Genomic DNA, 26,205 nt, shown 5'->3' on the forward strand with positions numbered 1-26,205 from the left:
AATAGTTAATATTTGGGGGTTGTTGTCTGGATTAATGCATCTTAACAGCTTGCTCAGGTAAACTACAGGTTTTTTAGGGTCTTTGAATAAGCTTCTTCTGAAATGCTGCTCTGTGATTTCCCTTTTTTAAATAGCAGTTATATTTCCTTAGGCCAGGAAAATGGAAATTTCTACAGAACTGGGTAGATTTGTTGTTGTTGCTGTTGTTGGAATAGGAAATTTAGTACTTACACAGAAAACATGAGAGTGGTTGTACTGGGTCAGATCAAATGTCTGTGTAGCCCAGTATCATTTCTCCAGCGGCGGCCAAAAGGGGTTGCCTAGGGAGGAGTATAAGCATAAGGCATGTAGTGATTTTTCCCTTGGGTATTTCTGGAGCCTCCAAATACATGCTACTCAAATATTTTGAATTATGGTTGTACTTTAAACATAGAAAATGGTAATGATCTGAAGCTTTGGGATTAACAGGATACTTGTGAGAGCAGGATTCCTTCTCTCTGCTGGCCCAAATAATAGCATATTCAGTAAAAGGCAAAGGTGTTTTCTCAGGAAAACAGTAAATAATTTGATAGTGGTTTTTTTTAGGAATGCTTAAATATTTAAGCAAGGAATTATACCTTGGTTTTTGTTTGTTTGTTTGTTTTGTTTTTTAAATTGAGATGGGAAGAGCAATTTGATATTTTTAAAGAGAAACATCATTTGGTTTATGAACTCCTAAATCCTCAATGTGAAGAGGAAGCTAGGTCAAGACAGATTGCATCTGTGGTCACAGAATAAGCTGCTTTCTGTTTCAGGAAGTTCAGAAAAAGATGTGAGATCTGTATGAGACGTCATCTTACTGAGATATGAAAAAGCAGAATTTTTGTTCTGTTGTATTCAATTTGCACCTGTTGGCAAAAATACTTTCTTCTAAGAGCTTCTCTTGGCAAGACTTCTATTAATACAGCAATTATCCCTCCGACTAGAAAAAATTGAAAAGGATGGTCTTTGAAGTTTTAAGGAAGATAATATGGCTAGAGGAGGTTCCTGTGCTTTTCGTGCTTTCTGGAAAGAACCTTCTGTGTTGGAACTATTTATAAGTTTCATTAGGTCTTTTGACAGATCAGTTTGGATAATATTTTTGTCTTGCTCATACTTGCGGGTTTCAAAATGTACTTGATCAAAAATTGCACTTTCAGATTTTTTTTCTTTTTGGTAGTAAAGGCAAGAGGAAACTATTCATGATTCTCCTTTTGGACACGCATTCAGGCCTAACTTGCTGTCTTCCTTCTCAATCTACAAAAACTGCAAGCTTGAAAAATTAGCATTGAAGTGCTCGATATAAATAAAGCTTATAGTTTGTACAGTAGGAGGTAAAAGTTCAATCCAATTTGACTGGAAGACAAAATAAATGTGTGCAGAGTTTTAACAAACCAGTCAGCCACAAATGGAAATGATGAATTTTCGGCAATAACAATCAAATGATCAGTCGTAATTGCAAGATACTACCCAGGCACAGATAACCTCCAGAACGCATTGTCCAAATTTGCCAGTTTATCAAAGAACATAATACATCTTTAATGTTTAAATGCCTCCTTCTTTCTTCTGCCTGTGATATGAAGCAGGTCCCACCCACTTGACATTATAGACTAAATGATTCAGATGCATTGGCTCTTGGCGGTGGAAAAATCTGCCTGGAGGTCAATAGTAGTTCATACCACAAGCAGCCATCCTTTTTTTTCACTCTGCTTAGCTTCAGCCTGCTCTTTTAAATCGACACAATATGCTTACTTTCAGCTAAAATTGATTAAAGTGCTGCACAGAGCCTGATGCAGTACTTTGCTTACAAGCTCTTCGGTGTGCTTCGTGCATGCAGTAGACTGTCTGCAAAACTTAGCTGGCCCCTCCTGTGTCCAAACAAAAAGAGATGGCTGCAAGTTGAAGTAGGCCAGAACTGAGAAATTGAGGGATAGCCTAGACGAGGCCATTCCTACCACGAATGGTAATGCTGTATGCACAACTTCCTGCGTGCTGGAGGAGAGGCGAGTTGTTCCAGCCCAGAAATTGCTTTAGTAGTGTTAGAGGAATTCAACTCGGTCCCCAAAAAATCTTTCCTTTAATTGGAGAAGTCTTTCTCCCTGCTCCCCCCCGCCCATTTCCTGTACGCAGCAGTCATACGTTAGTAATCACAATTTTTCTGTCTCTTTTCTGAATTACAAGCCCAAGTGAGGGCTGTTGGATTCATTCTGCATGGACCACAGCATAGCCGGAGATGAACGATGATCCATATCTTCATTTTCTGCTAAACAGTTGGCGGATTAGGGGGTTTAATTCTTGATTTTTTTAACAGAAGTGCCTTTTTTCGTTTTGACAACTGTCTGAAATACGTTCCTTTAAGAACCTCCTACACGGTATGTATTTGTCATTTGTAAACAGAGTATGTCAAAAAAAAAAAAATAAGATTTGATTAAGTGGTGAGGCAGCTAGCTATTTGCATGTCATGAGGTCTCAGGGAAACAAACTGACCCTCAGCCTTCTTCCATCTAGCCAAATTCTGATGGGACCCTCAAATAGCTCTGGCAAAGCATTCTGTTTCTTTTGGACTTGATGAATGCTTGTTTCTGTGCAGACGTGTAATTATTTCTTCTTCATTTTGCTGCACAAGTTACCAGGAGAAGCAGCTTAAAACCAAATGTGAGTATTGAGGTTCTTTTCCGTTATTCCTTTATATGACAACACTTAGATGTGGTACTGTACAAGTACTTTTTGAGAAATGAAGCAGAAGTATTTTTCTTCAGACACAGAACTAATTCACATGGATACTGCTACTTTAAATTGTATGCAGAATTCTATACATATTTAAAAAAAAAAAATTCTGTGTACTGAAAGAGATGCCACACTTTTTTCAGATGCAATAGTTTTCGTTTTATGAATTGGCTCACATTAACATAGGGGAAGATTGTCTGTGGTTCCCTTTGTAAAGAGATGAGGATTAATTTTGTTTACTCTACAAAACAAGCCAACAAAAAGAGTGTGCTGTTTCCTGTGACATTTGAATCATCATTCTCATCTCTTAGCAAGCTCTCATAGTTATTTGCTGTTGCAAGAAAACTTTCTAGATAATGCCTTTTCAGATAAGCCACTTGTTTCTAGTCACAAACAATATCATCACCTAATATTGATTGTTCTTGCATTTTCTTTGAAGTAAAACCAGTTTCCAAGCTGGTACTTACAGAAATATTTTGACTTGTTACAGAAATCAAGTAGTATCTTGCAATTCTATAGAACTTATTTTATCTTCAGTCTGTCATATTTTTATGAACATAATCTTGGCTTGGAATTTGAAGAGAGTGGAATTGAAAGGCTATGCCACTGCTTGCTGTATTTTTTCTGGAAATGTGTGCCTATACTGCAGAATTGAAAAAGAAATATGGGTAATGGGGTGGAAATATTCCTTAAAGTCTACATATATTAATTGTACTGATACCTGATTTCACAGTGGCAATTTTTTTTGAATAATGGGGTCAAAATTAAATTTGGATGAAACTATTAGAACTGAATTAAAATATTTCAATAATACCAATGTTGAAAATATTTTTTTTAACTGTCTCTGTTTTCAGAAGTTCTGTTTTTATATCTGGACCTGGATATGAGGACTTTTATTTAGAAAACCAGTTTCATATGCCTTTGTTGTTTTTCTTTAATATTTTCACCCATTTTTTCTTCTATTTCTGTGATAAGTTGACATTTATAGAGTATTTGAACAAAACAGAATGTATTTAATGTATTAATGTTATAAGAGATTGCTGATGGTCTTGCCATGCAATTTGATTGCAGTGCCACAGAAGTCACTTTGATTCAAAGTTGTGTAACTGGTAGAAACCTAAAATGACATACTAATTGTCTTGCAAGATTACAGCAACATGAAAGCAGAAGCTGCTTGAAAGAGATTCTGATCTATTGTGACCTGTGGTATCTCCGGGTTATTTGCAGGCAATCATATTTTGCTGAGTGTGTGCGTTTGGCTGACTTGATAAAATGTAAATTCTATGGGCCATATACCAATAATCCCAGCTTTCTGCATACCTTTTTTTTAAATTTTTGAGTTTTTAAGAAAAAAATAATTAAATCAGTGTTGCCTAACCATGGACAGACAGAAAGAAATGTGAAAATCTTAACCAGCATACTTACTAATCTCAACCCTAAACTCAGAGGGTGAAATCCTGACCCTGTTCAAATGAGTGGTCCTCCTGACAACTAAACAAGCTCTAGACTTAGTTCAGGCTTTTAGATTATCTAGGGAATAAAACTAAGATTTTCCGCGTGTTTCCCCGCCAGTTAAAGGTAAGATGATGTCTTATGTCTAATTCTAGGATGTTCATAAAATTAATGATTTCCAGCTCGACTTTTCTATTAAAACCTCCAGAGCCCAAAGTTCAGAAACTGGAATGATGAAATGCTCCATTTCTGCTCCTGCAGAGGAATTCACTCTTCTGGGAACAGGTTGTGCAGTTCTAGTTAGGAGGCTGTGAACTTCTAATGTCATATGCTTATATTTTCCAGTAAAATGTAAGGGGGATGAAATAAGGGCAGTTTTGTAGAAATGCACTGACGTTACTCCAAAACACTGAACTAACATACTAAAAATAAGTTAATAAAACTCCATGACATAATTTTATGTAACAGAGATACAGTGAGGGACAAAACTATTACAAAGGCTAACTAATTTCCCTTGGTTGCCTCTATAATAACAGCTAAATTAAGCTTCTGCTAGGAATCACCCTGGAGAGGACTTTTTCTCTCTCCTTTACCTATAAAAAGTGTCTTGTGAATTAGCCTCAGTAGGCTTAGGTTTGCTTTTGTGAATATCCCCATTTTCCTCTGATATTGAACTGCATAAGTCAACTATCCCTTCTTGTTTCCCTTTCTCAGACTAAGCGGGTTTTTCTGGTTTTACTTCATTCATGCTAGTAGGTTACTTTCCTTCTCAGTCATGGTTGCCTTTGAGTTCGAATTTGTTCTAGGTCCATATATGAGGACTGGTAAATTCTTGCACATCTCAACATATTATGGTTAAGGGATCTAAACAGGCTGCTCTGGTTCATTGCTGGCCTCACACTTAGATGCTCTTAAGACTCAGAACAATGCTCATTTTCCTATACCTGTCTTTGTATGCAGATAACAGAATTGATAGAAGGAGGGATGCTGGTGACAGAGCGTGGCATAACTGTGGGCAGAACACACGTGGGAGGCCACAACTCAGCCCAGAGTCACTTTCAGCAAGATATTCTGTGCCTCAGTTCCCATATGTGGAACTGGGTTTGTTATTTCAGGGAGGAAAAAAATGAGTCCAAAACCACGTTTATTGACTGCAAACAGCCTTAATAACCAGTAACTCTCTCAACCAATTGTGTAAGAATATTAATCATAACCTCAGCGTCCTTAAGGACAATTGTAATCTTCACAACTGGAACATTTTATTGCTTCAGCTAATTTTAGAAGTGCCTTTTACCTGTAGCACTGGAGCCTGACCACCTGGCAACCTTTGTACAGTGCTTTTAACTACCCTGGGCCAGTGCCATGCCTACAGCCTAATGAGCAGACCCACCAAGTGGCAAAGCCGTAATGACTGGATGCTTTCTTCCCACCCCTCCAGGTCTGAGCTCTGACCTTGAGCAAGCCAATTCCTCTACTTGGACAAGCATTAACCTTTTCTGTAGACAAGTATCTCACAACTGTGTTTTGGGATTGCTTTATTATCATTAGAAAATCATTCTGAAATCTTTGAAAGGAAGACTGTAAAATACCTCAGAGTATTAGCTTATAATTCTATTTATCAGAAGCCCAGAACTGTATTAGGTTATAAATGTATAACCAGGAGCCCAGTCTTCCACAAGTGAGCTCTGCAAGTTTCTAATTCAACCACAACATAATTCATTTATGTATTATAATGTGAAATTGTGGCATAATAGAGTTTTGTGAATATCTGGATTTGGGGTGCTATTTGCATGCGAAAAAAGGAAAAGATTAGAGGAAAACTGTTTAATGCTGATGAGCTGAGAGTCTGTTTAATTTGGAAATGAAGAGCATTGAGAAACATTTCAAATTAAAAGCTCAAAATGTTGGGGGGGGTGTTTTGTCTTTTTAATGCAGGAATGGAATTTTTAGATGTATTTAATTTAATTTAGATGTATTTAATCATTGTCTTGCTTCTGTCTTTTACTGAAAACATTTACCAATTTCATTGTAATTTAGCAAAAAAAGCTTGACCTGTATTTGTTTGTTAACAGTTCCTGCTAATTCTTGTCACTCTGCTCCCCTCAGAGCAAAGCAGCCTCATCCCCCACAGCTGGTCAGTTAGGGACTCTGAGCAACATCCCCTATTGAAACAGGTAGTTTCCATTCCAGGTTCACTAAGATGGTTGCTTTGCTATTGCTAGGTATCAGGCTTCACGTTATCACTTGAATAGACTTAAATGGTTTCAATGGACTTATTATTCCACAATATCCTTGAGCTAAATAACCTGTTCTTAAAATGTTCCTAAATGTTAGAAAGGAATTTCTTCATTCTTACTAAATTTCCTCCAGCAGTCTAAGAATTAACTGATGGTTTTTATTCCTTGTAATTCATCTGAGTCAAATGTTGGCTGTCTGAGGTGTTCAGATAATCTTTAGCTTTAATTTTCCTTCAATCGAAGTAGGGCAATCCCACGCTGGAACCAGCTTTAAGATAGTATGTATTTGTAATCACAGAAAGAAATCCACTGTGAAAGTCATAGTGTCAAAAAAAAAAAAAAAAAAGACCTTTTCACATGCCAGGACATTACAAAACTCCCAGCAGAGCAGTAACTGAAAGGTCAGTAACCTCACATCATAATAAAGAAAGACAGAATACCAAGATCTATTCATTTCTGGGTCTAATTTTAAATCATTGCCACTTTTAGGAAGATAGACTATGTTAAAATAGAAAGAAATATGTCTAATGTCTGGCACAGAGATTTTAAGGCTTAAGGGAAATGTTAGGATACCCAGTCACATAACTGTTCTGAAGACCTTATCTCTTAAGTGGGCAGAACAGGTAAAGAAAGAGGCACGCAGATTTCGGGTACATGAGAAAGATCATACAGCAGTCACTGGCAGGGCATGAACAAAACCCAGAGCTGAGAATTGCTGAGGACTGGTCAGTGGTGCTGCTCACAGCATATAAGAACTGAAGTTAAAACAGAGTTGATGCCATGATACCCTTATCTTGTTTGGCAAGATGTTATCTACTCAACTGCTCAAGATTCAAGAAATCTTCAGTTAATATTTTTACTCTGGTTAATGTCTAATTCACAAAACCATATATAAAAATAAATAGTTTTATATTAATCTATACTCAGTCCTAGAAACACTCCTTTATTTTTCCTCCCTGCTAAAGGAAGAACAAGAAGTCACAGATCTCTGCTCCCAGCTCTTTCTATCAGCCACTCCACTCCTAAAGGGGTTCACTGCCTTGAAAGGCCTGCGGTGAGCTGTCTTCTAGAAAGGAGTTTTTACACTGAGAGTCATTTACCCTTTTGCTGTGTTGGAATGAAATGTGCTGGTTTACAGTGAATGTCATTTACCCTTTTACTGTGTTGGAATGAAATATGCTGGTTTACAGTGAATGTCATAGATCCAAATATTTTATCTTTTTTTTCCTAGAATCCTAAGAGCAGCAGCCTGCACTTGATTCATCTGCATAGATAACTATTTGGTTTTCCAGCTTTACAGTATGTTTAAAACAAATACAGGGCAGAGAATAAAAACAAGAAGTCACTATGCCATAATTCCAGATCTTCAGTGAAATGCACATGCAACCATACTGTGCTAGTTTTTGGGTTTTTTTTGCAACCTTGGTGCAAACGTTCAGAGTTTGTACGTGAATTGTGCCCAATAGATACGAGATCACCAATGCAGGGTTAAAAACCTAATCTAGTGTATATTAAATCACCTAATTTAACATCCATAAATTGAGGGAAATTGTTCGGCTATGTTAAATTGCATACATATGTAAGAGTTTTAAGGGTCCTGTTCTAAGAGAAGACAAACCACACGTTCACGTACCCCTTAGGGGAAAGAGAGGAAGTCAAATAAGTCTACTTAAGACCATTCCCATTGTGTTTTCCTGGCAACATTTCTTACCCCATCTCAATTACATTCTGTAAACAATTCATTGCTGCAAAAGCATCAGTATGCAAAGAGTACTGCATCTTTCAGGTTTTCTCTAACAGATTAGATCTTTTATCACCTATCCACCTAGCAGATGCAACATATGCGTTTTAACCAGACTGTGTGTTTATTGCATCCCTGCTTTCCAAAGAGTTTGCAGTTATAGAGGATTGTTACTGCTAGAGCACATAGTTAGCAGTACAAGCTAACTTCTCGTTACAATTGAGACACTGCGTGTTAGTTGTCAGTAAAAGCCCTCGCTTTGTGGTGAGGCTACTAGTGGCTGTACTCAATGTACTTGCCCATTCCTTCTCAATGGTCACCCACAACAGCTCCCATGTAACATGAAGGGAGGCTGCAGATGCTACATTTGTTGTTGCTGGAATGTCTTAGACTGTGCCCAGCAGTGGCTTCACAGACTGAATCATAGCAGCCCAGAGTCTGCAGAACCAGGTCATTTCTGTTTTCAGTGTAAAGTTTGGTAATAAGGTGACAGCCAAAACTGATGGAGCCCCAACAAAACTGGCTGTTCACCGGTCCTAAAAATATAAATAACTGGGAAAAATGAAATTGAGGTAGGGATCTCAACTCTCTCAATTAGATATGTACTGATACTCCTTACCAGTAGCCTTTGCTCTTCCTAAGCTATAATGCTACCTAACTCATAACAATCTTTTAACAGAGCTGAGATCAGAAATCCTTAGATTTGTTTCATTTCAATAAGGTTTCGTATTTTTATTACAAAAGTGCTACAGCTCAGTTTATTTTTTCCTTAGAAAACTAGGTCAGGTTGGCCCAGTACTGTTGGGAGAGAAAAGTAAAAGGCTATGCTGCTGCAGCAGATGCTGTGTTACCACTTGGGGGTTTTATGTTTGGTTTTGGAGGAAGGAGGTCTTTTTTTTTTTTTTTTTTTAAAAAAAAAAAAAAAGGAGTAATGAAAACCCTTTCAAATTTTAGCTTGCTTTAAAACATATCTGCTGCTGTTGCTCATCTTTTTCTTATCGCTCGTTTTATTTCTTAAAGCATTCCTAGAGTAGGTCACCGGGTTTTAAAGAACCCGGCTAGATAAAGTTGTAGTGAGTAGTGAATTGTCATTACTCTTTCACAAGCATTTTAATTCATGTGGTGTCCCTGGTCTCACAGGACACAGCACTCTCCATCCTCCCTTCTGTCCCTGAACTAAAACGTGAGGGTGGGGGAAATCCAGTCTGCAGCTGATGCATCTGCAGAGAAAAGACGTAGACTATTTCTTATTAAGATCTTGAAGGCTGAAGTCAGCATCAGTGTTGACTACTGAAGCTGTTACCTCTTGTAAGCTGCTTCGTTTTATGAGCAACTCCACTCCCTGTGAAGCACAGGCATCATTGCCTATAGCTATTGCTTTCCCCAGGAAAGTTTTCCATCCTGAAGACAAGCCTGTTGTGTTTTCAGGTAGATGTGTTCCTGCCCAGTATTGTTAGTGTATTGCTAAGATGCTGCCGTTTTCTTGGTGGACTTTTGGCTTTATTGCATTGTATACAGGGGAGTTGGGTGGGGTATTTCGGTGTGCAGACCCACTTCTAGCAGAGTTCAGTAAGAAGTGCTGCTCTCATTTGCACGCTGCAGATGAATTCACTAGCAAAAGTCTTGGATCAGCACTTCAACGCAATTCTCTATTTGTAACTCTCTTTTTATTCAAGCACTTTTAAAGTACTTTACACAATTAGGGGATTTTAGGTGAGAGTGGAGGCAGGAAAGGGGACTGGAAAAAGCCAGGCTGAAAAGCTGGGGAGAATTTGTATTCACTGCCAGAGATCACCTGTGACCTCAGTTCTTATCCTGACCATTTCAGCCCCAAATTATTAACGTTCCTTTTTCTCTTTCAAAGACATTTAGTGCTTGCTGGGTTGTGGGTTGATAGAAGGAAAATACATTAATATTTCCATTCAAGTACAATATGTTATTCTCTACCTTTCCACCATTTTAATTGAAGAAACTGTCACCCAGCACGAATGTCCTTTTGCCACCGAATTTCTTATCTCAAACTGAGATGACTCTAACTCAGATTCCCATCTTTTTTTCCTAGAATAAAACATACAGCTAGCTATAAAATTGTTTCTCCCAGTGAAATATTCAACTCTCTATCAAAAGTCAAAAAGTAAGCTTTTACTAAAAGATTTTCTGTTGTGAATTTAAGGTTCATTTTAGACCAATATCTTTTTCAGATTTCACTTTCGTGAATCTTACTTTTCTAAATCAAACTGACGTTTTCCATTAAGTTTTTTTATTCACAAATATTTGCTCCTAAAATACATCAAAATTAAAAAGATAATTAAAAAAAAAACAACTGTTAGAGTATTTTCAAATAAGCTTTCTGCAAAACTCCTTTTTTCTTCCAAAAATACCCTGATGAAATAACCTCTTAATTTATATTGGTTTTGGAAGCTTATAAATGCTCAGGTTTCAGAGCATGAATTTAAACCTCTAAAAGGGATTAGGAAACTTTCCTCATGAGCAGGTTGTTGCCTTGTGCAGGGTTTCTTGCATCTTCCTTAGGATATTTTTGTCTGCTGAACTGAAAAAGATAAGTACCCCTATAGTCATTTAGCATCACAAAATTATTTTTAGATCTGCTTCTCCTCCTGAGTTCTAGTACGGACTATGTTTAATGTAGATGTCAGTCCTTTATTCCTTATTGTACCATACAGGGCAGAGGCTGAGCAATGGAGCTCAGCCTACATTTCCTTCTGAGCCAAGCTGTCAAAATAGTCAAGATGACTGAAGGCATCCAGACCTCCACATCTCTTCTGTAGCCTCATCTATACTAACATCAGCTGAAATTTAAAATAACTGGTGAAGAAAAGGAGTTTTTTTCTTGCATCTGCCTGCAACAACCAAAGTAACAAAATCTTCTTTACTGTGGTAAACCAGATACCACAGACAAGCCAGTAACTCCTTTCCATCAAAAAGGGCCAAGGTTTTGGGCCATACTCACATCTAAATATCAGACTGGTTGACAAAGGATATGTTGATCACATTTCACACTCAGTGACAATATGAAGTAATATCAGTCTCTCTTAATTTCACACATGGCTGGGACTTGAGAATGCTGGAATTGATTTTTCCCTGCAGAAATGCTGGATCTGCTGAAAAATGGTTTTTGTTTCTGTTTTGTTTGTTTGTTTGTTTTGACAGAAATCGTTTAGAATCACAAGTTTCATTTGCTGTTTCCTCTGTAACCAAATTTGTGTAATTCCACTGACTGTATTTTAATTGAGAAAGATTTACAGACTGTGTTTATCAGATTTGAAATATTAGGAAACATCGACATTAATGGTAATGAAGAACCTAATTGCTTCTATACTTTCTAAAACCCCATTTCTTGCTTATCCTTAAAAATATCTTTCAAAATCTATGCTTCAATGATACAGGCAGCAAAGCCCTAAACATGCATTCAGCTTTGAGCATGTAAATATTCCATCTGAAAGCAATCACATTTCTCATGTGTTTAGACTATGTGCATGGCTGGCTTATGCATGGAATCACAACAGTCACCTTACAGGAGACCTTTATTCCTGATATGGGAATGACCCCGCTCCTGCCCAAATGCTCATAACGGAACACAGGCTTTGCGGACTGTTTCACCCAGCCTCTTTTATCATTCAGCAGTGATAAACCTTTCTGTTTTCCACCACAGAATGGTTGAGGTGGGAAGGGACATGTAGCTCAGCCTCCTGCTCCAAGTAGGGTCCCCTAGAGCTGGTTCGCCAGGACCATGTTGGGTTTTGAACATTTCCAAGGAAGGAGACTCCACAACTTCCCTGGAAAACCTCCTTCAGTGCTGTCACCATCACAGTGAAATAGAGTTTTCTGATGTTCAGAGGAAACCTCCTGTTTTCCATTTATGCCCATTGCCTCTTGTCCTGGCACTGGGCACCGCTGAAAAGAGCCTGGCTCTGCCCTTCCTTTGGGTATTTGTAGACATTTATAGAACATCACTTCAGCCTCCTCCTCTCCAGGCTGAGCAGTCCCAGCTCTCTCAGCCTTTCGTCATCAGGCTGCAGTGCCTCAATCATCTTTGTGGCACTTCACTGGACTCTTGTCAGTATGTCCATGTCTCTCTTGCACTGGGGAGCCCAGAACTGGATGCAGTGCTCCAGGTGTGGCTTCAACTCTGCTGAGCAGACATTAAGGATTCCCTCCCCTGACCTGCTGACGGTGCTATTCTTAATGTCCCACAGGCTGCTGCTGTTGTTCTTACCTACAAAGGCACACTGCTGGCTCATGTTCAACCTGTTGTCTACCAGGACTCCCAGGCCCTTTTCTGCAGAGCTGCTTCCCAGCTGGTCACCCCCACCATGTGCTGGTGCCTGGGGTTGTTCCTCCCCAGGTGCAGGGCATTGCACTTCTTGTTGAACATCGTGTCAGTCCTGGCAGCCCATTTCTCCAGCTTGCCAAGGTCCCTCTGGATGGCAGCATGACCATCTGGCATATCCACCACTCCTTCCAGTTTTATGTCACCTGCAAACTCGCTGCAGGTGCACGCTGTCCCATCATCCGGGTCATTAATGATGGTATTAGTCCCAGTGTCAGCTCCTGGAGTACACCACTAATTAAATTACTTTAAACTTGCTCCTTTAATGTTGTACCTAGGATTCAGTAATGATTTTTCATCCACATCCTAAATACATGACTGCTTTGCTTTTTGAGTGTGGGCAGTTGAAGCTAATCTATTTAAAACTACCTAAATGACTTTTAAGTATATAACACGCCAGGTAATTTGGGTATACTTCTCTACGTGGCCCTTTTGTGCCAGAAACAATCCTCAAATCTGTTCTGTGGCTAAATGTATACAGTATGATTGAGAAAACTGCCATGATTTTACTTGAAAAGGCATACCAGTACCTGACTGAAACATTTCATGGCTTCATGTTATTCTGTAAATCTCACGGTAACCATAAAGAGCTGAGATCCACAGTGCACACTGGACAAAGTTCTGGCTGTACCAGACTGTGAAAACCTGTAAAAAAAAGTGCAGGTGAGAATGATTTCAGAAAAATAAAAGTAGCAATCTAAGCCTTGGCATTAACCTTACTTTTTTTCTTGAATGGCTGCTGTTGACGATATTGACAGTGCCCAGGAATCTGAGCAGGTTGAAAGGATTTGTGTTCCTGGGTAACAGCCTGGGAGAGACTTGAATCAATAGCGAGCACTCCACAAACAGTTTGTCTCGTCTTAAACACAGAGCAGCATTACAGAACAGCAATACTGATGAGCAGTTGAGCTTTCTGCATTCACAATAATGGTGCCAGTTCTGAATAGAATTGCTGGGATCCGGTGTAATGTTTGTTTTAAAAGATGAATTGCAGTCTCAGACTTCCATATGTTGATTTGTTAAAAAAAAAAATAATAATACAGCAAATCATTAGGTTTAATTGTGTAGTCAGTTAGCTACTTTTCTGAAAAAAAAAAAAAGAGCTTTCAGCTATTACATGTGATATGCTTATTTCTGACCTCTAATTTATCTGTACAGTGGGTATGGTAATTCTTGATGCGATGGTAATTCTTGACCTTCGATTGCAAAGCTCACAGTAGAGGAATAGAAGGATAGTGGAGGAGTAGAAGAATATGCTTCAGGAGAGAAACATACAGAGCCATTAATTTGACTTTTGCCAACTAAATCCCTCAGGCTGACCTCAGTAGCAAGTACAAGTGGTTTTGGACAAGCTGGGTGCTGCTGTTGAACGTTCTGTGGATGAATTTAAGAAAATACCCAGCTTGCTGTAAAAACACTGGAATAAGGCCATTCCAACCCACTCTGCAGCTAGCAAGGAGACTTTGAGACACAGGCTAGCCATGTCTCTGCTGCAACAGAATTTCTGTATGTCTGCAAGACAGCACACCTTCAGTCCAGGCGCTTTCACTGCTCTGTATGTTTGCTTGAAGTTTGAGTAAGTAGTAAATTATGTTGCACTGGGATGAAGGAAGAATTTAGTTGACTAACACCACTGTTTGAATTTGCATGGTGTAAACAAAGCAAATGGCAATACCAATTAAGGAGAAAATTGCACAATACTTGGGATGATCAATCCCCCAGTTAAGCCAGAGCTCTTGTCATTTTCACTCATGGTCTCAGGGTCCATAAACATAGCACACTGCAGTGTGGTGCTACTACTAGATCAACCTCTAAATGAGCTGCTTTGCCGAGACAGTCCACCAAATCAGTGCCACTGGTGGACCTTGAAGCACTGTAGTCATGTCAATACAGCACAGCCCTGCTTAGCATGGCTGTCCTGGCTACTGAAACCAGGACTTTGTCAGTGACAGCTCTGCACCCGCTCAAATGCCTTCAGGATCCGACTTTGAGCTACTGTGCTGCACCACTGAGATAAAACAGCTTGTTCAAAGTTAACATCTGTCTATACTTTCCTGTAAGTATATGGTTTGACTTGATTTGTGCTTTATGCCCCTGGTTCCTATTGCTTCTCTACCCATTTTTAGAAGAGCAAATATTCTGGTATCTTTGAACACTCAAATATAACTTCAGGGTATCACTAGGAAAACTGCAGTTACTCTAAGGGAGGGAGGAGAGAAAGCAAGGGTATTGTCAATGTTTTGAAAATAAGACATCCATTTAGTTGTCCTTGTTTTTTGTGGGTTTTTTTGGTTGGTTGTTTTTTGTTCTCTTTTTCTTTTGAGGGGTCAGGGTTTACATTAGGTCTAGCCACAATAAAGTAGCAAATTTCTAGGGGGTAACAATCATGCAGAGAAATCAAAAACTGTAATCTCTGAAATGTTTCTTGGAAAACATTGCCATTATTTTATAAATGAAAGTTTTCAGCATTCTTAGATACTTTTTCTCATAATGATGTTGGCTTTATAATGCAGTTGTAACCTTGAGTCACCAATGTATTTTGTAAATGTATGCGATGAATTGTCCAGCAGCTTTCAGACACACACACAAAAAAAAAAAAAAAAAAAAAAAAAAAGGAAAATTAAATCAGCAAATACATGTGAATAAGCAAAACTATGTTCCAAGATGAAAATATGTACTTAACTGAAAGTAAAAAAGTGTCTGGAATAGCTTGCAGGAATGTCACCTTTGTAATAGATAGATTTGTTTTACTTATCCTTCATTGTTGCAACAATTTATTTTGCCATCATTTTTCTTTATCTGTGCCTGTTTCAGAGTCTAACAGAGAGCCCTGTTCCATTCCTGGTATGCTCTTAATGAAAAAGATGATGCAGTTTAATGGCAGCCTTATTTAGATCATGAAATAATCCATTAAAATCACCACAAAGCAAAAGATATATCTTTACATGCATGCATATAAGTACATACATATGTATATTCATTCCCTTCTAAGTAGGATTAATGTTTGTGCTTTTTATGTTTACATAATCTAAGGTGTATTATCACATCTATAGGGAACATTAAAATAAATCAAGAGATATGTTAACATTATGGATGTGCTTCTTACATCCAGTGAGAAAACCAGCATTCCTTTCCCGATGGTTCCACATTTATCAGGTTTGGGTGGACTTGGCAACCATTTTATTATGGCTTTCTGTGCTAGAAGACTTCCAGTGCTCTATGTCGTATAAGAAACCATTTGACTCTACAGAAAGTCCCTCTCCTAATTTGTTGTAGCTAAATTCTACCTTAATCTGTTAGAACAGTAGGCAGACTAGCCAGCTCTGTTGTTTTATTTTCATCTGCTTTATAATTTATACCATGAGGCTCCTGCATTCTCAGATCTGACCCCAGGGACATCAGCTGCAATATCCTCGCATCCTTGGAAACATCTCTGTGCACCCCTAGGAGTATCCTAATGCTACAAATGGCATCGCATAACTGTGCCTACTATCTACACAAAAATCAACTGTACTTTAGCTTTGCTCCAATCTAGATAACAAAATCATCTTTTCCCAAGGAATGAAGAAATGGCAGTCTCTCCCTGTGCCTAGGACGCAAGTGAGCAGCTGGAATGCTGGAGTCAGCATTTCATTCCATGAGAGTGAATAGCACCAGACCTCCAGAGATTTCTGAACTGACCTTCAAAACACAGAGTCTAGCTTCCAGCAAACTTAAAGTAAACACATTTCTCTAGAGATCGGGATCAAAGCACAGGAAAAACATTCTACTTAACTACATGGTGCTTGTAACGTGATTTACTTACTGCAGCAAGGGTAAGTGGAGTTGGCGGAGCCGAGATTCACTTTTTTGTTGTATTGTCTAAGGGTAAAAACATTTCACAGAGATTACCTAGACCTTTGCCAAAGGATTTACGAAAAAATAATTATTCTTTTTCATACCATCTATGCTTCATACCCAAACATGGTCTTATTTCATCATGGTCAAACTCTGAAGACTTTCTGAAGAAAACTTTCAAGGACTTGAGGGCTTTACTTGAGGAGCAGCCTAAGGGTACCTCTGCCTTCGAATCTGGTCTTGGGGATACTCTTTTTATGTTCTCCAGCAACCACTGTCGTCTGTAAAACAAGAGTAATAGGACTTTGTTACCATACTCATATAGGTTTTAAAGAGGATAACTACATTACAGATTTGGAAGTTCTTAGTTATTAGAATAGCGTGTCTTGTGCATACACATAACCTGGGCTTCCTGGAACAGATTGGCCTGGGGAAAAAAATCAAGAGAACCATGTTTTGAACAAAATTGTTCAGTATAGAGTTTTCAATAATGTTAAAACCTATTATCATTCATTACATTCATTAGAACAACAACAACAAAAAATGTATCTGCACATATCTGAAGCTATTTTTTGATGAGCTTTGTGCAACACAACCTACTATAAGTGATAGATAAGTTCGTCATACATGTCCTGTTAGGATTTTACTATCACCACTTTTAGGCAGAGGTGAAACTCTGTTAGGAAGCTGAGGAACTGATTCAACAGAGAAGAAATCAGAAAGGTACTCTGGTCAGGGTTATCCTCAGAGGCATTTCATAACTCTGACTAGTTCATAACTGACATAATTCCATCAATGTGTTCTTGCAGCCCAGAAAGCCAACTGAATCCTGGGCTGCATCAAAAGCAGTGTGACCAGCAGGTCAAGGGAGGTGATTCTCCCCCTCTGCTCTGCTTTCATAAGACCCCACCTGGAGAACTATGTTCAGCTCTGGGGACCCCAGCACAAGAAGGACATGTATGTATTAGAATGAGTCCAGAGGAGGGCCACATGGATGATCAAGGAGCTGGAGCACCTCTGCTATGAAGACCGGCTGAGGGAGTTGGGGTTGTTCAGCCTGGAGAAGAGAAGGCTCTGGGGGAGACCTTATTGCAGCCTTCCAGTACCTACAGACGACCTACAGGAAATCTGGGGAGGGACGCTGTATCAGGGAGTGCAATGATAGGACAAAGGGCAACAGTTTTAACTAAAAGAGGGGAGATTTAGATCAGATGTGAGAAAGAAAGAAAATCATTACTATGAGAGTGGTGAGGCACTGGCAGAGGTTGCCCAGAGAAGCCATGGATGCCCCATCCCTGGAGGTGTTCAAGGCCAGGCTGGATGGGGCTTTGAGCAACCTGGTCTGGTGGGAGGTTTCCCTGCCCATGACAGGGGGGTTGGAATTAAATGATCTTTAAGGTCCCTTCCAACCCAAACCATTCTATGATTCTAACTCCCACAAAAAAAGGAATGAAAATTCCTCTGAAACCCAGTTTCAAGCCTGTCCTATGACCTTTAACGTGGAGCCCAGTCAACCACAAACATTCCTTCTTGACTGTCTCTATAACCACCAATTTAGAAGAATTTCCCAATATAGAAGAAAATGAGCAAAATTTAACTTTGGTTTTAGGGACAACTATGTATGGATCACACACTGAATTACTGTACTGTGCCTGGTTTTTATATGTATTGCATGATGGATGTCATTTTCTCTCATACTTTGGTTCATTCTTTGCACACTCAAAGCTCTCTTTGATCTTAAGGAAATACTATTATCCCAAGGATATCACATAAAATACGTCTTTAATATTTTTAAGAAAGCACATTTCCCACTGATCTGAGTTACAGATTATTTGACTTCCTTACTACACCCTGTCTTGGCTAGCACTAAGATTTAGGGCAGTCAGAAAAACAGTAAATCAATTCAACTCCAAAGATTTTCAATTTACAGGAACTAGTTTTCCATAGCTTGTGCCAAATGAACAAGTCATTACTTTTGGTCTGAGATAAGCATTATAGCCTCTCTCCCTGCCACTTTTTCCACAGGCTTACTACAGCCCCTCCAGGAATAGATTAATAAATTCCTGGTTTTATGCATTTGTGCCAGTGGAGACTTCCAGTAACTGTTCCTTCTCATAGTTGAAGCTATCAGTTTGGATTACATCTCACAAACCAGAAACCCAGAAAAAGTTAATTGCTTTCTTAAAGCTGAACCATGTATATAAGATAGCCAGTGAATATATAAAAACAAGTATGAGTGACTTCTCCTAAATGGATTAGATGTAAGCTCTGTGGTGGTAAGTGCTCCCTCAAATCCTGTTTCTAATATGCTTCTCTTCCTTGTTATCAGGCCTTGCATCTGGTTAAGATAAACTAACTTGCACCATTAGTCAGCGTAAAAAGATTTCAGCTGCCCAAATATGTAAGTATTTTAGGAGACCTTCCCCAGTTGTTTTCAATCTAAAATTTATGATTGCTGGCACTGTATGCAGTGACAATCACTGATGAGTTTAATGAAGATTGCAATCCAATGAATCCAGCAGATGTTTCTGGGTTTGCTTCACTGGGAACTTTCTGGATTCTTCGTCCTTCATTCCCAGGAATCAAGACCCAATTTTAGCAAAGTGCTGATGATCCAACCAGTAACAAGATGACTGAAAAAAGTCTTCATCTCCACAATCCTTAAAACATTCAGCAGTTACTGAACTATAAGCAGCTGAAGTTCAGATACTAATCCAAGCCTCTTTAGCCTGAAAAACTGAAGGATGGGAAACTCATACAATTGGATCTCAATAGATTTGTGGTATTTCCTGCACTTGGCTGGCACAGAAATATCATCTATCTCAGTGTTTTGGCTCTGCCAACAGGGAACCTGCCAATACAGAAACATATAAGAAAAAACAATCTTTTCCAATAACAACAAGAGAAACTTGCTTTGAGTTATGATTTTGCTTGGGTTTTATTTTGTTTATTTCTTTTTATATTTTGCTCTTTTGCTACCCAGGGGTATTTTTATTACCCTACACTGCCATCAAGTATTAGCAGCACAGTTGGGATTATGCAAAAATACAGTAATAAAGCTTGGGGTCCTTTGTCTTCCTTCTGTTTTGTTGGTTGGTTGGTTTGGGTGGGGAGGAGCACGTTGAAAATAGAGGAATGAGCAGAAAGACAGGAATGACAAGGGAGAGCCAGGAGAACACCAAAAAGTGCTTGACATTTCTTTACAGCCTTTTACCTGCAGTTTGATTAATTTTTGAACTCTCGTTTCTCCCTCAATTCTTTGATATCTGAATAAAACATGCCACACCATTCAGCATCCATAATGCTCATGACATCGGTGGTTGTATATACAGAACATGAAGTGACCATCATACCTGACCTATCAGCATAAATACCGTTCAACTAAGCTGAAGTAACCTTCTTGCTCCCCATTATCTAGGTAACAAAATATATACTATTTGCCATTAAAGACTGCCATTTTATTACAAAGCAGCCCAGCATTAAAAATCCAGAGCGCTGCAAAGGACTGAAACACACCTATCCTGACTTTCACAGGTAATGCAGCATTACTTATTATCTGGGCAAGCAAACTGCCATTCATTCAATTACATGATTTTTCCATCTTTCCAGATTACCCGGAAAACCCCACCAGAATGACCAGCAATCAGACAGATTGTCATTACTGCCTGCAGTCTCTTCGTGGAAGGAAGTATGCATTAAGGGAAGAAAACGCTTACTGTGTCACATGTTATGACAGCCTGTTTGCCAACCCCTGTGAAGAGTGCAAGAAACCTATTGAGTGTGATTCTAAGGTAAAGATTTAACTTCCTTGGTCTTTTAGATAACACACAAATCCCGTTTTTTTAATGATGGATTCTATATCAGTCCATTTGCAAACTCCTGTGCTGATGAAGAAACCTAAGCACAGTGGTTGTACACATGTATACAGCAGAGCTATTTTCCCAGAATAGAAAAGCTCCATGTTTTTTCCTAAGTGAGGAAATCTGCACATACATTAACTTCAAGCATATGTTAAGGCTGTGGTGTCCACATGGACCACATCTGGATTCCATCCTTCAATTCTGCTTACTCACCAGCAGAAGGTGCTCACCACAGTACTTGAGGAACAGCAGGGTGCCAATGGAATTCAGTGGGTCAGGTTGAGTGAAGCTTTAGAATTTCTGGGATGTGCATTGGAAAAAATGAATTCAACTATTTTATAAAATACTTTGACTGCAGGTGTTGACATACAGATGTCAAACTTAAAAGAAGCAATGCTTATAAAATTTATTTTATACACTCTGTCTTTTGGAAGTGAAATATACTTTCATTTTAACTTAATTCCACTTTGCTCATCTCTCAGAGAAAACATTAGTGGCAGCATTTCTGTACTTACTTTCCTCTCACCTCTCCCCTTTCTGAGAATATTAATTAATAATATGAATTCCTTTGGGACCTTTGACAGGGTTTCCAGTACCCTTTATTTCAATTTACTGCCAGACACTTTTTTTTTTTAAATTTTAATTTGAAATTAAACCTGTCAAAACACCTTGGTTTTGATGAGTTCAGAATGTACTGCTCACATTCTCCCAATGCTCATTTTGTCTATGTTCTTTTGAAATAAAAGAATCATAGAATCATTTAGAATGTAAAAGACCTTCAAGAGCATCCAGTCCAACCATCAACCTGACCTACTGAGTCTCATCACTAAACCATGTCCCTCAGTGTCAAAGAATGCTGGGCCATAAAGTTAATAAAATAAGCCTCTTGGAAGGTCTCCCTGGTCAACACATTTCATGGTTTTCAAAGTATATTATGTGAATATTGCTCAGTTCCATAAAGGAGTCAAAGAAAAACGCTAATTTGGATGATGACGGTTTTCAGACATTCACCAGTGTTTTTCAGTTGCAAACTTCTACGTGTAGCTCCAGTCAGGGTAACCTGGAGAACTTATACTCTGCGCTCAACAACTCCACTTTTACAATTTAAAATTAAATGGCAGGACTACTGATATCAAAAATCATTAACAAACAAACAAACAAACAAAAAAAGTCTTTTGACTGAGTGAAAGGAAAAAATGAGAGAAAAAAATAAATCAGAGATAACATGAAAGGAGGGCCACAGCAAGAGAAGTGGCCCACAGAAGCCTACAGCTGGTTTTGCCACTTCTGCCAAGGTGCTAGAGCTTGGATCTCTTCCTCTCCGTCTTACCCATTCTTTGCCTCAGGCTGCCATGGGGTGTTAGCCCATTTCCTAAATGGTTCAGGGTGCTAACTAAAGCAAATGAAAGTGGTAAGCCCTCAGCACCTCCTAAAATGAAGCCTGGTATGTATTTCATTTCTCATTTTAGCATTTTAAGGGGCGGGGAACTGACAAACTAGAAAAATTAGATTGGCTTTGTGCCCTTTTGTGCTTCTTATTTATAAAGGAGACCTGGAAGGGTCTGGTTTATTTTTTAAGTCTTTTTTTTTTTTTTTGGTGGTGCATTTTTCCCTTGTTTTTTTTTTTAACCTTGGAAAAAGAAAACCTGGTGTTTTCTCTTTTTGTGAATTCTTAGTGGAGGTCTCATACATATACTATTAGCTTTTTCATCTCCTAAGCCTGCTGAGTCTTAAACAAACATCTTTCTGCCAGCTTTTTAGGAAGACTTATATTAGGTGTAAAAAAAAGCAATGATTTTTTAATACTCTTCCTAAGAATCATTTTGTTCTCAATTAATGAGATTTTAATTGCTTGCTCTCTGCAATAATATGATCTTTCTTTAGTGTTATGTACAGTCAGCTGGAAGAAAAAGTAGTAACATTAAAAAATGCATGAAGTTCTATTTAAAAGTCTACAGAGAATGCATTTCTTGTCAGGTGGCCTGTGCACATTAAAAATGTTAATTACTTGCTTTCCCTTGAAGGCCAACTGTAAAAATATATGATTGGTCTTCCAATATAAACATTGCTCTGATGTTGCACATGGAAGAACAATTGCTTCAATTGCCTGTGCCAAAGCAGATCCTAATGTCCTGTACGAGAGAGTTATAAAATACCCTAACACAGAGACTTTGAGGACTGATACCACCTTTGAGCACACCTTCTACAGATGCAACTGTAATCTCTTCGAGTTGCCATTGCAATGTTCTGCATTTTTCACTCCCTGCTGAGCGAAAAGAACACTGTAAAGAAATGTCTTCATTAACATGGACTTACTTTCTTCAAGGATCTGGCCTACAAAGGCCGCCACTGGCATGAGAGGTGCTTCAACTGTGCCAAATGCAGTCGCTCTCTGGTGGAGAAACCATTTGCTGCAAAGGATGAGCTCTTGCTGTGTACTGAATGCTACTCCACTGAGTATTCATCTAAGTGTTTCCACTGTCAGAAGACCATTATGCCTGGTAAGACAACAGGGACCCTTTCCTGAAAAATGGAACTGCATTTTTAATTAAAATAACATCCTTGAATAACCTACCTACAAAGTCCTTGACATTCAAAACAGCTTGCAGGTGACTGCATCTCCCTCTTGTAGTACCCTCCCAGTATTAAAGAGAGGCAAGGCAAACACCTCAGGTCTAGCACTAGCAGGGCTTATGAATCCGTATAAAGAATATTAGAGTTCAAACTAGAAAAAGATGTGTTCACGCTGAGTCCTTGATTCTGCCTGCAGTTCTTAGGAAGTGTATCCCACTGTGAGTGTAGGCAGACAAACAGAGATCATTAGCAGGAGTGCAGGGCTAGACAAGACATCTGCATTTTGTCTGTCGCCTTGGCAAGACTTTGAGTATCAGACCTGGCTCGCAGTCTTTATAAACCATTTCTTTCCCTCAGAAATATATTTTGCTTTAATTGTCAAAACATGGTGTTTTATGTTCAAATCATTATCACCATTTTTACTAGAAAACACATACAGATATGTTTACAATGGATTTAGTTCCTGACATCAGCAACTTTGAAAATTCTGCACTTTCCACTGAACCGCTTCTCAGCTTTTGATTGTGTTTGTCTAGGTCTTTCATTACTTCCACACCAGTAAAGCTAATGCACCAGAGACACTGCTTAAAGCTGCCTCTTCAGAGGCTGCCTCTAAGAGAAGCAACAGCAATGTACGTAGCAAAATGGAGTAGACTGCCAAGGAAAGTGGGTCCCAAACTTTTGGAAACCCTCAATACTTACATCCTCTTACAGATCACACACACAGGTCCAAATACCAGCAGCAAGCTATGTGCCAAGGCCTCATAACTACTAGTTTGGGAACCTCTGGCCAAGAACATCAGTAAACTTACCAGCAACACAGGGAGTTTATTTTTCATATTAATGCCAAACAATAAGATCCAGGCTGTGAAGAATTATCATCTTAATATAAATATTAGGTTACCCATGTCCTAGTTTAATCTGTAGAGTTGATAAAACTACGTACTGGTACTATTGAATTTATTTTCTTTTTCATTGCAGGTTACAGTTGTATTTGTAGCAATATACTCCCCCTCCTCAAAGAAAAAGGAGGAGAAAATACGATGAAAAGGGCTCAGGGGTTGAGATAAGTACAGGGAGATCACTCAACAATTATTGTCATGGGCAAAACAGACTCAGCATAAGGAGATTAATGAAATGTACTGACTATCACTAGCAGACTAGAGCAGCGAGAAACTCAAAATAAACACCTTTCCCCCTTATCCACCCACCTTGTAGATTTTGTCCTAGAATCTAGGACACTAAATCCTCACAGCAAGTGCTGAGGGTAGGAATAACAATGCAAACAAAGAACTGATGCTAACAAGTTTCTATCTTGTTAATCATTGACTTCTTCCTCTTCATCTTGCTAGCTGTATATTGAAAAGACCCGGTAGGCAAAGATAGCAAATTTAGCCTTCTGATCACCAGGAGGAAGCTGCAAACCTTTTATGTTGAAGTACATCAGTAGTTTCTCTTTCCTCTAAGCCCACAATCCAGGAAGCAAGTGTTCCAGGATTAAGCAGTTATATCAGCAATTTTCTTCTTCCCAGAGAAAGGATGGTAAAGTGCCTGGCACCTCTCTTGGGAGTCTGATGCTACTGGCTATGGTGGATAGTCACTGAAAGAGTCATTTTCAGACAGATGCGCGTATCTTAGGCTTACACATCTACATTAGGGTGTACCATGCACCTGTACACAACTTAAAAGCTCTGAAACTCATCTGGCAGACATTTAACTAAGTGACTTCCTTTTGGAATTGCATCTGTCCTTGCACTGAGAAAAACTCTGAACAACTGAAGTGTATCATAGAAGAGTAACCCTAAAAGAGTCATATAGGTAAGGACCGAAAAAAATCACAGCTTAGCATGCCTTTTGCCAGGTGACTGTACAGTATTGAATGTGTTTTAGAGATAAAATACACTTAGAAACTATGGCATTAAGGATAAGCATTTTTGGGGTACACAACACTGAGATAAAAGGACTGAAAATAAGAGTCTTCTTGACATTTAAAACTTCTGTTAAAAGGCTATATTCGGGAACATTGTTTGTGATGATTTTTGCAGGTTCGCGTAAGATGGAATTTAAGGGAAGTTCTTGGCATGAATCCTGTTTTGTTTGTCAGTATTGCCGGCAACCACTGGGAACAAAACCATTGATCACCAAAGACAATGAGAATTACTGTGTGCCCTGTTTTGAGAAGCAATTTGCTCACCGTTGCTACGCTTGCAAAAAGGTAATTACAATGGAGAAATTTCACTGTGCTGGCATGTTATTTTTGGTCAAGTCAAGACCAGATTGTCCAACAGCGAAAACTATGCCAACAACTTTTTCTGCAATCTTTAAAGTTCAGGCTTAAAATAACCTCTGCAAATTCTTACTTCCATTCTCATCTGGAAGTCTGAAGTTTAAGTCACAATGGGCAAAAGAGAATATCAGCAGAGCACATGACTTCTTAGATTAGTTCTTTTCTGTAAAACAGCTAAAGTGTTTTAAAAAAATAAAAACCCTTCACACATTAGAGCTTATGAGGACAAGTCACATAATTGAATGAAAGTTCAGGCTATATCCTTAACAAGCTTTAACGATGTATATTTTTTTATCCCCATTTAGTTACACATTTTGTCAACAAAGAATGCTTTTAGTGCTTTAAAATACTTTTCTAAAAGCGGATGAGGAACAGAAGAAAATGATCTTGAGATCAACAGAACTCTTATTGCCTGTAACTACAACTATTTATAATTGCTGTTAGCTGCTTTTCAGGAGCACCTGGAGCTTGCTTTGTCTCTCTAACAGGTATTCATATCACCTGTTTTAAAGTATTTAATGTGGATGCTTAAATTAGAAGCTTTTAGTCTTTTTTTTTCATCAGTAGATCTCTCAATATATTTAGGAAAGCACCTGTAAGCATATAAAGATCTTAAGCTCCCACCTCTGATGTCCCAGTTATTATAGATGAAGTTAGGAAGCTTTAGTACCTCCCTTTCTGTTTCAGTTTTTTAACAATAGAATAGGAATGGTAATTAACTTTCCATAATTCATGGAAATGTTGGGTGTAAATTATGGCAATAAATACACCAGAGATTGTGGTATGTTTAGAAAGCTCAGTAAGACAAACCTGGGGAATAGCAGAGGTAAATGATAAAAAAAGAAATGTGCATTTGTAACAAAAAAAAAATGGCGTGTCTCTGTTTAGTGACTTGTTCATAGTAATACAGGATCTATGGAAAACAGTGCTATATTTTAAATAACTACTTCTGTGGAAGACATTAATTCTTTTCCTGACAGCAAAGTTATATCAAGATACTAGGTTTTCTAACACTGGAGAAATAGGATATAGTGAGGGTGTCACACCACCTAACTTTAAATCCATAACAAAGATGCCTGTGCTCCTTAGTGGAGCAGTATTGCTCATGGGGGGAGATGCTG

At 38.6% G+C, this 26,205-nt stretch overlaps 1 protein-coding gene across 4 annotated transcripts in view; it reads left to right on the forward strand.

Moving 5' to 3' along the window:
• The first annotated feature begins 2,158 nt into the window (after positions 1-2,158).
• The window catches only part of FHL5 (four and a half LIM domains 5), a 29,065-nt gene continuing 5,018 nt past the window's right edge, over positions 2,159-26,205 (forward strand). Inside the window, exons 1-5 of one of the 4 annotated variants that reach the window (XM_035561725.2) lie at positions 2,159-2,390; positions 2,527-2,673; positions 19,973-20,154; positions 22,550-22,724; positions 24,843-25,012. In XM_035561725.2, the coding sequence (XP_035417618.1) occupies positions 19,996-20,154; positions 22,550-22,724; positions 24,843-25,012 (504 nt within the window). In that variant the 5' untranslated portion in view covers positions 2,159-2,390; positions 2,527-2,673; positions 19,973-19,995. Of the gene's footprint in view, positions 2,391-2,526; positions 2,674-19,819; positions 19,898-19,972; positions 20,155-22,549; positions 22,725-24,842; positions 25,013-26,205 lie in introns of those variants that run through there. The other 3 variants (XM_035561731.2, XM_035561724.2, XM_050709756.1) reach the window with 3 other exon arrangements.

This window comes from Cygnus atratus, chromosome 3 (assembly GCF_013377495.2).
Source record: "Cygnus atratus isolate AKBS03 ecotype Queensland, Australia chromosome 3, CAtr_DNAZoo_HiC_assembly, whole genome shotgun sequence".
NCBI lineage: Eukaryota > Metazoa > Chordata > Aves > Anseriformes > Anatidae > Cygnus > Cygnus atratus.